Genomic DNA, 14,669 nt, shown 5'->3' on the forward strand with positions numbered 1-14,669 from the left:
CGCTCCATTTGCACTGCTTACTGTGACTACTGTGTTATAAGTTAATTTGATTTTTAATATAGGTTTAATTTATGTATGTTTCATATGCTACTCGATACTTGAATTTCCCTCTAGATAAAAAGTATTGGTATTGGTATCGGCAATACCAGCCTGGGTATTACTTGGTATCGGATCAAAGAGGAATTAATTGGTATCGCACATCACTAACAACAACGTCTCAACTTGCTCAGAAAACTCTTTTCAGATCAGCAAGGACGTGTTAACTTTGGTTTACCGCTCCCTCACTGAATCAGTTCTCACTTTCAATATCTCTTCCTGGTACAGCCAACTCACCATCAAACACAAAACAACTCTCATTGATCACTGAGCTGTACAGCCGCTCAGTGATCAGGAAAGCCAACCTGATCACAGGGGACCCCTCTCACCCCCTCCATCACTCCTTCCAGCTACTACCATCAGGCAGGAGTTTTAAAAGGAACACGCCGACTTATTGGGAAGAGTTAGACAAGTCCATACATACCCTTCTCATCTCCGTGCGTGCTGTAAGGCTGTCTGACGGCTCCAGCGCCATCAGCCCATCACAGAACAGGCAGGTGAATGGTTCCAGTAATCCTACTGCTCCAAATTGTGACAAAATAACGCCAACATGTTCCTATTTACATGTTGTGATTTGTAGAGTCACAGCGTGTACAAAAAACAACGTAACATGAGACACAGCCATCTTCTAACTGTATAGTTCCCAGTTTGTTTACAGATAGAAGATGGCTGTGTCTCATGTTACGTTGTTTTTTGTACACGCTGTGACTCTACAAATCACAACATGTAAATAGGAACATGTTGGCGTTATTTTGTCACAATTCGGAGCAGTAGGCTAGTTGGAACCAGTTACCTGCAGGATCTGTGCTAGGCTAAGCTAACGCTGGAGACGTCAGACAGCTTTACAGCACGCACGGAGATGAGAAGGGTGTGTATGGACTTGTCTAACTCGGGGGGTTACGGTGAATAAGCTAAATTCCCAATAAGTCGGCGTGTTCCCCGAAAAAACATCTACAAGAAATCCTTCATCCCCTCAGCGATAGCCGTACTGAACAGCACAAAATGAACACCGCAGTCAGCTGATACCTTGACACCCATGTCCGTGTGAATGTCTCTTTGGGAGTAGCCACCCTTTGCTTTTTTTGATAACTCTGCAAACCCTTGGTGTTCTCTCAATGAGCTTCATGAGGTAGTCACCTGAAATGGTTTTACCTTCACAGGTGTGCTTTGTCAGGGTGCATCACAAGTCATGTTTCCATCAACTTATTTTTATGCACATTTTAAAGTATTGCATTAGAAAATGTTGATGGAAATGGCAAAATTCTAAAAAACCTTTGTCAATTTCACAAAAAGGTTTTTACGCTCGCTTGAGGTGGTTTTTGCCTTTTTCGAAAAAGAGTTCATGCACAAAATGGGAGATGGAAACAGCTTTGCCAAATAAGTTGTGACGTACCGAACATTAAGTCACATGACTATAGTCCCAGTATCCATCGGATGGGGGAAGGATCGGGATACGGGTCCCATCCACGGTGCCGTACACTTCTGGCACAAGGTGCGTGGTGGAGTTGCGGTGCGCTATAGCCTGGGCCTCAGCCACGTCGGGTAAATTGAGAAATTGGTTCAACAGCGTGAGTGGTATGGCCCTGTACACCGCGTATACACAGCGGTGGACGGTTGTCTCGCTGACAGCAAATGTCTCTGCCACAACCCTGGATTCTGCACAGGTGGCCAACTGGTCCAATGCTCCCTCTCTCCATTTAGCCAGAGAACTCAGCTTCTAAACTCTTTGATTTGGCAAGCCAGTTTACAATCTACAACCATGTGTAACGTCAGCTTGTGACCAAACTACGCTTTGCCTCGTCTAGTTTATTCGCTCTAAACCAGTTGATGGAAACGCTTCTAATTCGCTTTTTCTTTTTTTGCGACATTTGAAAAGTTCCCTTAAAATTCACTTGACAATTAGATTTAAAAACATGGCTACTGTCAAGTTGGATCAAAGTTCACATGATCCACACGGGAACCATGAGAAAGTGCTCAGGATGCAAATCTCCTGTAAAGTTAAATTAAATCACAGGTAAAGGGAGGAGAAAATGGACTGAATACATGAATGCATGGATAAAAATGTCCAATTCTAACATGCACACAGCAAGGTGCAGATCAATGTGAGCTTCGGTCCAACTCAATTAAATAAATTATAACATGTATAAATACATGACATCACCCCATGACATCATGTAAAGCACTTTGAATTGCCCTGTTGCTGAAATGAGCTATTCAAATAAAGCTGCCTTGGCTTGCCTTTTAGAATAGTCTTTACAAAATGAAATATTTGTTTGGAGATAAAATTAAAACACTTCTTGGGAAAAATGTTAGGCCATTTTACAAATATTTTTCAAAACACATTACCAAAAGTTAACGGATATTCTACCTATAATTTTCAGACATTTTACCAATGTTTTGGACAGTATACTAATAAGCTAGTTTTCTGACATTTTCCTAACATTTTTGGGGCATTTGACTAATATATTTCGGAGATTTTACCAATTTTTGCATGACATTTCCTGGACATTTTTACCAATTGACCAAACATTTTTCTGAATTTTAGCACGGACATTTCTGAAAATTGTTAAGACATTTTTATGGACACTTTTTGGACATTTCACCATTGTTTTTTGGACATGTAAATATTTTTTGAAGATTTTTCGGAATTTTAAAAATATACACTACTAGTCAAAAGTTTTAGAACACCCCAATTTTTCTAGTTTTTTATTGAAATTTTGTGGTACAAAGGTAAGTGGTGAACTGCCTGAGGTTAAAAAAAAGTAAGGTTACCCAAAACTGAAAAATAATGTACATTTCAGAATTTTACAAAAGGCCTTTTTCAGGGAACAAGCAGAGGTGGGTAGAGTAGCCAAAAATTGTACTCAAGTAATAGTACTGTTACTTCAGAATAATATGACTCAAGTAAAAGTAAAAAGTAGTCATCCAAATAATTACTTGAGTAAGAGTAAAAAAGTACTTGGTGAAAAAACTACTCAAGTACTGAGTAACTTTTGAGTAACTTCTTATTTATTTTTTAACACAAGCATTCAATCAGACAGACAAAAATACAAAATAATCATCTTTAGGCAAATTATAGTTCATCCAATCAATTAAATAAATTAAAATTAATTAATTAATTAAAAAATAGCTTAAATTAAAATAATCCAGGTAAATTCAAGTACTTAAAAAATAAAATCAATAAAATAATAATAATAATAATAATAATAATAATAATAATAATAATAATAATAATACATAAAAAAATAAATAAGCACAAGTAACACAAATTTCCAAACCTTTATACTGTTTTTACCAGGCTCTGCAGGCAGAACTAGAACAAGGTAATGGAGCTGCTGTTTGGCACTTTTACTAAGGTAACCATGCTTTCATTATGAGGCCAGAGGCCTGGACTACGAAGCAAGATTTGGGGTTAACGAGGTAACTTCAGGTTCACCAGAGTTGTCTGTATCATGACGGTGGATCTCTTGTTACCGGGTTCAATCGCCGTGGTAACTCATGCTGGACGCCTAACCTGGTCGGGAGCAGGTTAAGTTGGAGATCAGAGATCAACCGGTGTAAAAGCACCGCCTACTGACCAATCAATACTCGATTGATAACGGCGATCACCGTTCTTAGAAGATCTGGTGGGGGTCGGTGTGAGGAGAGGGAGAGAGAGAGAGAGAGAGGGGGGTGCGCTCATACAAAAAACATTTAGAGACCGACGACCCCGTTAACATTCCCTGATGGGTATATTTATATTACATATCGGCTATTTCTCGGCTTCTTGAGCCGTGTGTAAAGTGCACAACGGTTTGAATTATGTTTTTTATATTTATTATTTGCTCTGACGATCGCTTCCACTGCCAGGGTTGCAACTGAAATAATAGGCTAAAGCAACGGCAGTTTATGTAAAAGTGTAATAATGGTCAGATCTTGTGCCTGACTGACGGGGATAAGTGATATTGATAAGTGATGTAACCTACGCATCTACAGCGTCAGCTATTTTCTTTTTGGCCGGCTGTCCACCTGTTTTAGGAAGCAGAGACTGTATTGCGTTTTGTCTGTAAAACCGTGTCTGTGTTCTTCATATTTATGTAGAATTATAGTTTGCTATTCTTATGTAAAATATGTGGCTATTGGTCATGTGATGGTTGATTGAACTAGTTGTTAACCACCGTCGTGACACAGCTTGCAGGACCGCGGTTGATAGGTTAGGTGAAGCCGGGTAATAAATAATAAATCCAGGACATGTTGATCTGGCCTCTGCCGACGGTTGATTCTGACATTGTCATTTTTGTTTTGCTGCGACTGTAAAGCTAACCCGTCCCGCCGCTGAGATTGAGTATGGTCACATGACCAGACTGCACAACTACGTTTGATTGGTGAAACACAGTCACGTGGTAGAGCCTTTAGCGGAAGTCTCTCTCTCTCTGTCAAAATCATAAACAGTATATAATGGACCAACAGACCCCGTTGCTCTGGACGGAGACCAGTGAAGGATATTAGAAGCACTTTTCCGGTGATGGACAGCTTTACTGCGCAGCCTCCAACTGAGAGAGACAGCGTAAATGTGACGTGAGCAACGTGTCTGAAATCTCCAAGAGAAATCTCAATCATTCCCAATCTTACAGAGACGGAGAGTGTAGGTATATGTAAGGAGATAACATGGGCACAGGCTAATTATTGATCACTAAAATGCTAGTTAACATTAGTAATTAATCCTAAACAGCTCATGTAAGTTGAAACTGCCTGCAAGCTTCTCCTGTACTATACGGTAATTCCTCTACTATGTGACACAATCGTTAGCCTATTTTTACAAAAGCGTCTGCTATGGAGCCATAACGTGAGGTACAAGGTAATGGAGCCTTTTATACATTGTCGTGTTTCTTTAGAAATAAACAACGGACAAATAGAGTCTTTAAACTCTTCAGATGTAAAGTTATTCGCTGTCAAGTGGCACCAAAATGAATGCTAGTCAGTGGAATGCTAACGGGAGGTGATGGCCAGGTAGCAACAAAATGGCGCCATAGGAGGTTCGAGTTCTGAAGCGAAGCTTACCCCCTTGGTCAAAATAAAACATTAAAATGTGGCATACGCGGGGGGATAATACAATGACGCGTAGAATACCAAAGAGGTAAAAAGAAAAGTAACGAGCTCGTTGTAGCCTAATGTAGCGGAGTAAGAGTACAGTTTCTTCTTCACAAATCTACTCAAGTAAAAGTAAAAAGTATAGTGATATAAAACTACTCCTAGAAGTATAATTTTTTCAAAAACTTACTCAAGTAAATGTAACGGAGTAAATGTAACGGAGTAAATGTAACTCGTTACTACCCACCTCTGGGAACAAGAAATGGGTAAACAACGTAAAGCTGTTCTGCAGCAATGGAGGTTGATCAAGCTTTGAATGTTGGTGCTACCAATTTCCACAGGTGTTCACACTTCTGGATTACTTACAACCCCCTCTGTTTGTATAAAAGTATTGTTGGAACACACTGTGGTACCGTACCCTCGTGAGTATTATTTGAACAGTATTGTACTGCAGAAAGTAGTGTGTTGCTATAAAAATGGCGGGAAAAAGGCAATTAACAATGAAAGAGAGACAGACCATCATAACACTTAAGAATGTTGGTCTTTCCTACAGAGAAATTGCGAAGAAAGTCAAGGTGTCAGTGAGTACAGTATTCTTCACCATCAAAAGGCACTTAGAAACTGGGGGAAACTCTGACAGGAAGAGGTCTGGCAGACCCAAAGCCACAACAGAATCAGAAGACAAGTTTCTGAGAGTCAACAGCTTGCGTGATAGGCGGCTCACAGGACAACAGCTTCAAGCACAGCTTAATAGTGGTCGTAATCAGTGTTGGGCAAGTTACTTCCAAAATGTAATACATTATAGATTACTAGTTACTGTCATTTGAGAGTAATTAGTTATATTACAATATTACTGTCTCTGAATTGTAATGAGTTACACTACTTTTACATTACTTTTGAGTTACTTTCACCAAAATAACAGCGGAAGTTTGACTTGGCAGCTAGCTTGTGAATTTCACCACTGGATCAATAAAGTCTCATCTTTATCCACTTTAATACATCACAGATTATTCATAGTATTTTGTATAATTAATATGAATATGCAAAGTAACTAAAGCTATAAAAAATAGATAAGTAAAACGTACAATAGGCAAGTAGGAGAAAATGAAAATACTCAATTAAAAGTACCTTACAGTTGTATTGAAGTACGGCATTGTTGTAAAATGTTTGTTTAAAGCACTTGAATAAGAAATTCATGTTGTTTTGTTTAAAACAGTCAAAGGAAATTGTCAATTATAGTGTGATTAAAACTCACTATTTACATTATTTACAGTACTTGATTTACAGCTGATATGTGAAAAGGTCCACAACCTTATTTGTTTAACAGTAATTTAGTTTTACTGTGAACCGTCACAGGAAGTGCTTTTATTAGCCTACACGGAAGTTGTCAGTTGTGTACCTTGTGTACTCTTGCTAGCTTACTGAGATGCAACTGTTATGCATGTTGTTGATGCAAAAAAATACTATCTATGGATGCAACCTATGGATGCAACATGTCCGTCAAGCTAAGTTGCTCACTTTCTTGTTTGTAAAACTGCAACTGTAATAATTATTACCGTTCATGACAGAAACATATTGAACAGTAAATGGTCACAGTAAAAGACAAGAGTTTTTGGTCGTCAAGCCATTCCACTACAGGCAGAGTTACTCTCCATGGCTGATAAACTGCAATGATTTACATGTAAGCAAGCCTAAACATTAATTCCCGACATGTTTAAATCTGTCAGCGGCTCGGACACACTGCTGTCCGAGCTGACGTACCGTCACCTGTTGGGACACAGATGTTATGAAATAATACTCACGGCTTTTTTTCCTGTGAACAAATGCTTTGCGGTGTTGGGAAATTCTTAAAAAATGTTGCATTAAAATGTGTTGTAACTCGCGTTACTGAGATTGTAACGAAATTTAATTAGTAATGCGTTATATTACTGTGTTACAGCAAAAAGGAATACATTACTGTAATTGCGTTACTTTTGTAACTCGTTACTCCCAACACTGGTCGTAATAAGCAAGTCTCAGTTTCAACTGTAAAGAGAAGACTTGGAGCTGCAGGTTTGATAGGTCCAGTTGCAGCAAGAAAGCCATTGCTAAGACGTCAGAATAAGAAAAAGAGGCTTGCCTGGGCCAAGAAACATCGTCAATGGACTACTGAAGACTGGAAGAAGGTGTTATGGACTGATGAATCAAAATCTGAAATCTTTGGTTCATCAAGCAGGATTGTGTACGCCGTCGAGTAGGCGAAAGGATGGTTCCTCAGTGTGTGACATCAACTGTCAAACATGGAGGAGGAAGCGTGATGGTCTGGGGCTGTTTTGCTGGATCCAGTGAAAGGCACCCTGAACCAAAATGGCTACCACAGCATTTTGCAGCACCATGCAGTACCCTCTGGTATGCGCCTAGTTGGTCAGGGGTTCATCCTACAGCAAGATAATGACCCAAAACAAAAGTCCAAGCTATGCTAGAACTACCATAGGAAAAAAGAACAAGGTGGTAAGCTTAAAAACATGGAGGTGCCAGCACAGTCACCAGACTTAAACTCCATTGAGCTGGTTTGGGATGAACTGGACAGAAAAGTGAAAGCAAAGCAACCTACAAGTGGCACACATTTATGGGAACTTCTGCAACAGAGTTGGGAAGAACTTTCTGAAGAATATTTGATTTCCATTGTAGAAAGAATGCCATGAGTGTGTTCAGCTGTTATATCTGCCGAAGGGAGCTACTTTGATGAGTCAAAAATTTAGAATACATTTTGGTTTATAAATTGATTCCATGATTTCTTTTTTAACTTAAATTGTTCACTTGTTCTATTCTTTCATTTCAGAGTACAAGAAGACATTGAACTGCATGAATTTCAATAAAAAACTGGAAAAATTGGGGTGTTCTAAAACTTTTGACCAGTAGTGTACAGTACTTTGAAAAGATTTTCAGATATTTAAAAAGCTGTAATTGAGTAAAATGAATACCAATTTGATTTATTTGATCAAATTATTGGATATAAAGGAAAATAATACTGTACCAACTAAATTGGGTAAAGTGAAATGTATAAAAGCTTTCCTTTTCCAATTTATATTCTTTCCATTCCAGTCCATTTCTGGGGCTCTATATAAGACCAGCTTGAGGAAGATCAGAAAGCTGAAAACTGTCTAGGAATTAATTGTGTTATATTGGAGAAGATGTGTGCCAGTGTTGAATACAATCACAAAAAAACTGTGATGTGTGGATTGAAATCAGGTCACAACGCATGACAAAGCATGCCAGCGTGAAGAACGGTCTATTGGTTAAAACACACACAGAAAAGAGGATCTTAGACAGAGACACTGTGAGATATACAGTATATGTACATGGTGTTTGTGCTATATTCTCACAGCTGTACTCGAGTCCTCCGGAGCATCTTGTGTTGTTATCATGTGTACTAAATCACAAGCTCCAGCGCCTCAGGTCATTTCCTACCACACAGTGTTCTCCTGCTATTATTCCTGCTCCCCCCTGAACACACGCCTTCCCCCATTTCCTGTTCATGGCCCCCAAATTGGTCCTCAGACATATTGTTGAGGCCCGCTGACCTGTAAAACACAGTCAATGCATCCAAGTCTTCGCTGGCTCTTGAGGAAATTAAAGATGTGTTACTGAAGGGATGGAGATAGAACAGAGCGGCCGACTCAATAACTACATTTGCTGCTTTTTCAAAGAAACACATATACATATACACACAGAAATGATGATGATATGGAGGGTTGATGAGAACAGCCTGCTCCCTCACATGAAGAAAACATCAGTGATGGGTGAATGAGCAGATTCTCTATCACACACTGACACTGACAGCGCTCAGCATCAGCCTGGTATTGATCTGTGACTGACGGGGATGACTTATTGTCCCACAGACACAGACCATTGGTCACTGGGGAGGAAGAGATGAAGAGTATAAAGAAGAAACACAAAACCCAGGAAACGTGTGGTGCTTCAGAAAACCTACATTTTTAAACGTGGTTACTCTACTACTAGTTGATCTACTAGTTACTACTAGTAACCGAGTAGATCAGTTTCTTCTCCTGAACATCTCTTCTTCCTGCTCAACAAATCCTCCATCATAATAGCAATGCTCCGAGGTCTAAAAAGGTCTTTTAAAGGGAATGGGAGATGACTCTCTGATTGGTTTATTGCATGTTACGCCCAAAACACACTTATGATTAATGAAGACACTAAGTACAACCCTTTAGAACCATGCGCCTGGCACACAGACTCTTTTTTTCTGCCGTCAAACTAGCAACATGCACCATGCGCTTCACGTTGTGAGCTTAGATCGTTAAAATAGGGCCCCAAAGTCACTGTTTACTTCTGTTTGAGTAACGACTGATAGGAACTAGAGCGAGCAGATGTTTTAGGAAATGACTAAGCCTTAAAAACAAGAAACTAGTCGTTTTTAAAGATTTATGTGTTCACTAGGAGCCAATGGGGTTGGGGCTGAGAGATACAGGTAGGGAAGTCAGGAAGCATCTGGATTATGACAGCTGGACAGTCAGAGGACACTGGTGAGAAATTGTAGCAGTCAAACGCCAACTGTATAACTGAAATTTGGGAGAACATGGTTTTGGGCTAATGCATGTGGACACAGCTGAGCAAGAATAACTCTAGTTAATCAGGCCAAAAGGGACACAAGGATCAAAGAATATGGATAAGGACTCTTTGTCTTAACTAGAGTATTCAGACTGGTATACTTCACTACAGTAATCTCACCGCCATGTTTTTCTTCCTTTCCTTCTTTTGTCTTTTCCGCTTTGAACCACCAATTCATATATGTTATTTATGCTAACTTTTATTATTGTACAATATGTATGATAGTACCAACCAGTTTTGCTTAGTGCTTAATGAATACATGAAAAACATTCAAACTAATGCCAAAATGCACACACCTCATGGTTCCCAAATCACACCTTCCATTTCTGTGATTAGGCATCAGATCTCCAACTCATTCATACTTTCATTAAGTTCTAATTTACAGTGTGTGTGTGTGTGTGTGTGTGTGTGTGTGTGTGAGCTTGTGTGTGTGAGCTTGTGTGTGTGTGTGTGTGAGAGCAGACAATCGGGCCAGGCCTAGTGGGGCCCAGGGGAGCCCCGGGGCCCAGACACAACAATACGCTTCTTTATTACAGGCTGAAAGTGAGGACAGCAGGGGCACACCCTGTGGGCTCCTCGTGCATATCAGTATACATGGAGACACATTCACAGACTCATAGGCAGACACCAAAATAACCTCCCACACACACTCAGTGGACACAGTCTGCAAGTTTCCAGTTCTACCCTAGTCTATATCGACGACGTTTCATTTACGGGATTGTTCTGGTGTCGCCAGAAATTGTCCCTCTTTTTAGGCCAGATGTCCGTCTCCTTCCGCTGTCTCTGTTCTAACCTCCGGTGGATTTGTGAGGACTATGGTTAACTGCTCCTCAGATCTCTGCAGGGTAAATCCAGACAGCTAGCTAGACTATCTGTCCAATCTGAGTTTTCTGTTGCACGACTAAAACTACTTTTGAACGTATACATGTTCCACCAAAACAAGTTCCTTCCTGAGGAGATTTAGGCTTATTGTGTGTTTTAGCCTACAATGGCTGTAAATAGCTATATTTAAAGCCACGCCCCCACAACCCTACTTCAAACGTCTATGTGCGTGGTAAAAGGCCACATCTTTCAAACTTAATGTCCTATTTTCTGTTATAAATGTGAAGTTGCAACGCCAAAGTAAAGATAAACCTGATGACATCACTACAACATCATCAGGGAGTATTTTCTTGCTCCTCCAGAGCGAAAGAAGACATTATACAACTGTTTTCACAGGCTGAGTACTAACCATGACCGGTAAACTGGCCTTTAAGGGACAATTCACCCCCAAAATCAAAACCTAAAGATAGATCAAACCTAGATCAAAATCTAAATATTTTTCCTCTCACCTGTTGTATTTATGAGTCTAGATAGTTTTGGTGTGAGATGGCCAGGGTTGGAGATGTCTGCCTTCTCTTTTATATAATGGAACTAGATGACATTCAGCTTGTGGTGCTCAAATCGCCAAAAAAATACTTTAATTAAAATAATCAACAGCAACGTCTCTTTCCACAAATCATGACCAGGTCACTCAAGCTAATCCACAGACCTGGTTGTTAAGCAGTGCCATGAAGGAACTACTTTCTTTCTACCATAAAAACTACAACTACTACAACAACTAAAAAGTACAGTAAATCCAAAACACACACACACACACACCCACACACACACACACACTTCATAGGCAAAGAGCTGCCAATCTCAAGACAGTGGACAGACCAACTGAGCTGGTAAACATCAACAAGCCATAGAGTGACATGACCTCAGATGAGATGACCCAGTCTTTAAAGTGATGGTTCGGAGTAATTTCACCCTATGGTCCTTTGCACCATGACCTCGAGCCAAACACCCCCCCAGAAGCTTTTTTCACCTGGGTCGAACATTGGACGAGTTAACGTTATCAGGGGCTAATGGACAGCAGAGACGAGAAGCCAGCAGGCAAGTGTTATTTACATTAACTTATGGTGTAGTTACAAACTTTACAATCCATCGTTTTATGAGTACATAAACTATTTGTACTAGTGTAGAAGTTTGGTATCATTTCAGGCATTATTAGTGGGGTAACGTACAAGAGACACTCTCGGATCCATTAGCGCCTGCACTAAGCTATTCAGCTGATAATGCTAACTCTCCCATTGTTCGACCCAGGTGAAAAAAGCTTCTGGGGGGGTGTTTGGCTCAAGGTCATGGTGCAAAGGACCCTAGGGTGAAATTACTCCGAACCATCACTTTAAGATAAGATACTTCATCTACCCATGTTTGAAAAATACACATAACGCAATGCTGCTACGGAAATGAGGGAGCTACTCGCAGCTGGCCCACTGATACGCACAACTGTGTGTGCGTATCATGGAGCATCTGGAGGTCTAAGTGAAAGGCAGAACTGTAATGTAGCTACTGTGCAGATTAATTCAATTAAAAATTATCAGCCTCAAGTGAGGGCCTGTTGAGCTTAGCCGGACCACAGAGAAGGAAGCACAAACAATCTGAGCATGACAACATGTCTTCAAAATGTTGATATTTTATACATAGAAATTGTGGTTAAATAGTGATTGGTTATCATTGGGATTAATGTTCACGGGTAAGGCTGCAACTAACGATTATTTTCATTGTCGATTAATCAAGATGATGTCCTCATATGTCTCGTTTTGTCCACAACTCAAAGATATTCAGTTTACTGTCCCAGAGGAAAGAAGAAACTAGAACAATATTCACATCTAACAAGCTGCAAACAAAACAAAACAAAATGCCTCAAGCCGATTAATCGATTGTCAAAATAGTCAGTAGTTAGTATAGTGTTTAAACTTTTGTTTGCATGTGTGAGAACAGGCTCAGCTCCTGAGACTGCCGGAGAGGCACAGCGCGGTAATATGACACCAGCGTCTGTTTTTCTCGTGAGTTCAGAGTGCTTTCACAGAAAAACCAGAGTCACACTTGCAAAGAAAGGAGTACTCACAGACAGCAACAGCTGGAGGACTTACCACTGGAGCAGTTGGAGCCCCCCCAGCCCGGCTCACACTGGCAGGTGTTGGGGGCCATGCAGCGGCCGTGAACACAGCTCTCTGCACAATGAGCTGAGACATGGAGGAGACAGGAAGACAGGGATCAGGACACTCACAAATAGATCAGCGTTACAATTAGTCACAAAGGGCTGAAGAAATAAAAGCTTCAATTCTTAGGCTACATTTACATCGTTTTGGTTTTTAACTGTTTGAGTTTTGAGCCAAAAGTGTTTTTTTATCTCCAGTAGAAGAACTAATCTCTGTTTAAACTAACTTACTCTCAAACCTCATATCTCATCATCATTCTGGTATATTGGACATAAACAGGAGGCAGCGTGGAGACTCCGCCCACTGGTGGAAGTTGCCATGGTAACGTTAGTAGCTTTTCCCTCAGAGAACAAGACGTCGTGACTGATAAGAACCAATCAGGAGGAGAAACGTTGGCGTCAGTGTCGCTGTTGAGACTTCAACCCAACCCCGCAGATTCCAAACCAAAACGGGTCAGAAGTGTTTCCAAATGTCTCCGCTTTAGGGGCCAACGTTTCTCCTGGCAACTACCAGCAGGGGGAGGAGTCTCCACGCTGCCTCCTGTTTATGTCCAGTATACCAGAATGTTGTAGCCTGGGAAAACCCTGACAAACTTCTGGCAAATTTGAGATTTGTCAGTCTGGCCAAGAGCCCATTTCCAATTTTTCCAAATCGAAGCACAAATCACAACCGTTGAGGCGGGATTTACACCAATCACAACCGTTGAGGCGGGCTTTACACCAATCACAACCGTTGAGGCGGGCTCTACACCAATCACAACCGTTGAGGCGGGCTCTACACCAATCACAACCGTTGAGGCGGGATTTACACCAATCACAACCGTTGAGGCGGGCTCTACACCAATCACAACCGTTGAGGCGGGATTTACACCAATCACAACCGTTGAGGCGGGATTTACACCAATCACAACCGTCGAGGCGGGCTTTACATGATGACGATAGCGCAGCGACGGCAAGCAGCTTTTTGTTTTCATTCAACATGACGGCCACCGAAGCGCAGCAACCCGTTGATGCCGCTGTCGCTGCTACGTCACCTGGATCGTCACTTTTGGCTCAAAACTCAAACGCTTAAAAACCAAAACTTAGCAATGTAAATGTAGCCTTACTTTCACTTTTACAGATATGTAGAATTAAGACTTGTATTAGTACATTAGGACTTGCCACTCTAATCGGACTCTCTTGTGAAACAAGCAGACTTCACTTGACCAAATTCAAAATAAGATTGGATCACTTTTTTTTTTACAGGATGTCACTCAAGGTATATATAATCACTGTTCTCGGCTCTAAACATTTTTCACCGGGAAGAAATCCGATTGTTCTCAAAGCGGTTTGACTGATTTTTTAACCAGCTTTCATGTCCACATGCATACAAAAGTTACGTTTTCTGTTGCAAGAAGACACTAATTTCAAATGAGGTTCATGTTTAAAGCAGAATTGTTCTGAGCCACTACACTCAGAAAACACCAGAATGCAAATAAGGCACTGATTTTACAGCCAGACTTGGATATGATATACTACACCTAATGTAGAAAAAAATTGCACAAGCAATCATAAGAGACAAGACTCATCCATTTTTACTGCTACCATTGGGTAAGTGATAACATCAAGGCAAACACAAATCACTAAACAGACAGCTTTTATCCACAGGCAATGAGACTTTTCTATCTGTTCATGTCTATAGATTTGAGTCTTTTTATTACGATTAGGTTCTTTCTATTGCTTTTAGGTTTTTAAATGATTGTTTTCATGTTTACTTCTTTTCACTGTTACACTGTGTGTAACTCTGTGTGATTGTATATTGTGTCTACAGTGTACATGTTGAAGTGTTTCATTGGATGGAAATGCACTGGTGGCATTT

At 40.5% G+C, this 14,669-nt stretch overlaps 1 protein-coding gene across 1 annotated transcript in view; it reads right to left on the reverse strand.

Annotated features, from left to right (window-relative positions):
• megf10 (multiple EGF-like-domains 10) overlaps positions 1–14,669 on the reverse strand; it is a 105,787-nt gene that overhangs the window by 55,588 nt on the left and 35,530 nt on the right. Inside the window, exon 5 of the mRNA XM_039779104.1 lies at positions 12,744–12,836. Coding sequence (XP_039635038.1) covers positions 12,744–12,836 — 93 coding nt within the window. The remainder of the gene's footprint in view (positions 1–12,743; positions 12,837–14,669) is intronic.

Source organism: Perca fluviatilis, chromosome 17 (assembly GCF_010015445.1).
Source record: "Perca fluviatilis chromosome 17, GENO_Pfluv_1.0, whole genome shotgun sequence".
Classification (NCBI taxonomy): domain Eukaryota; kingdom Metazoa; phylum Chordata; class Actinopteri; order Perciformes; family Percidae; genus Perca; species Perca fluviatilis.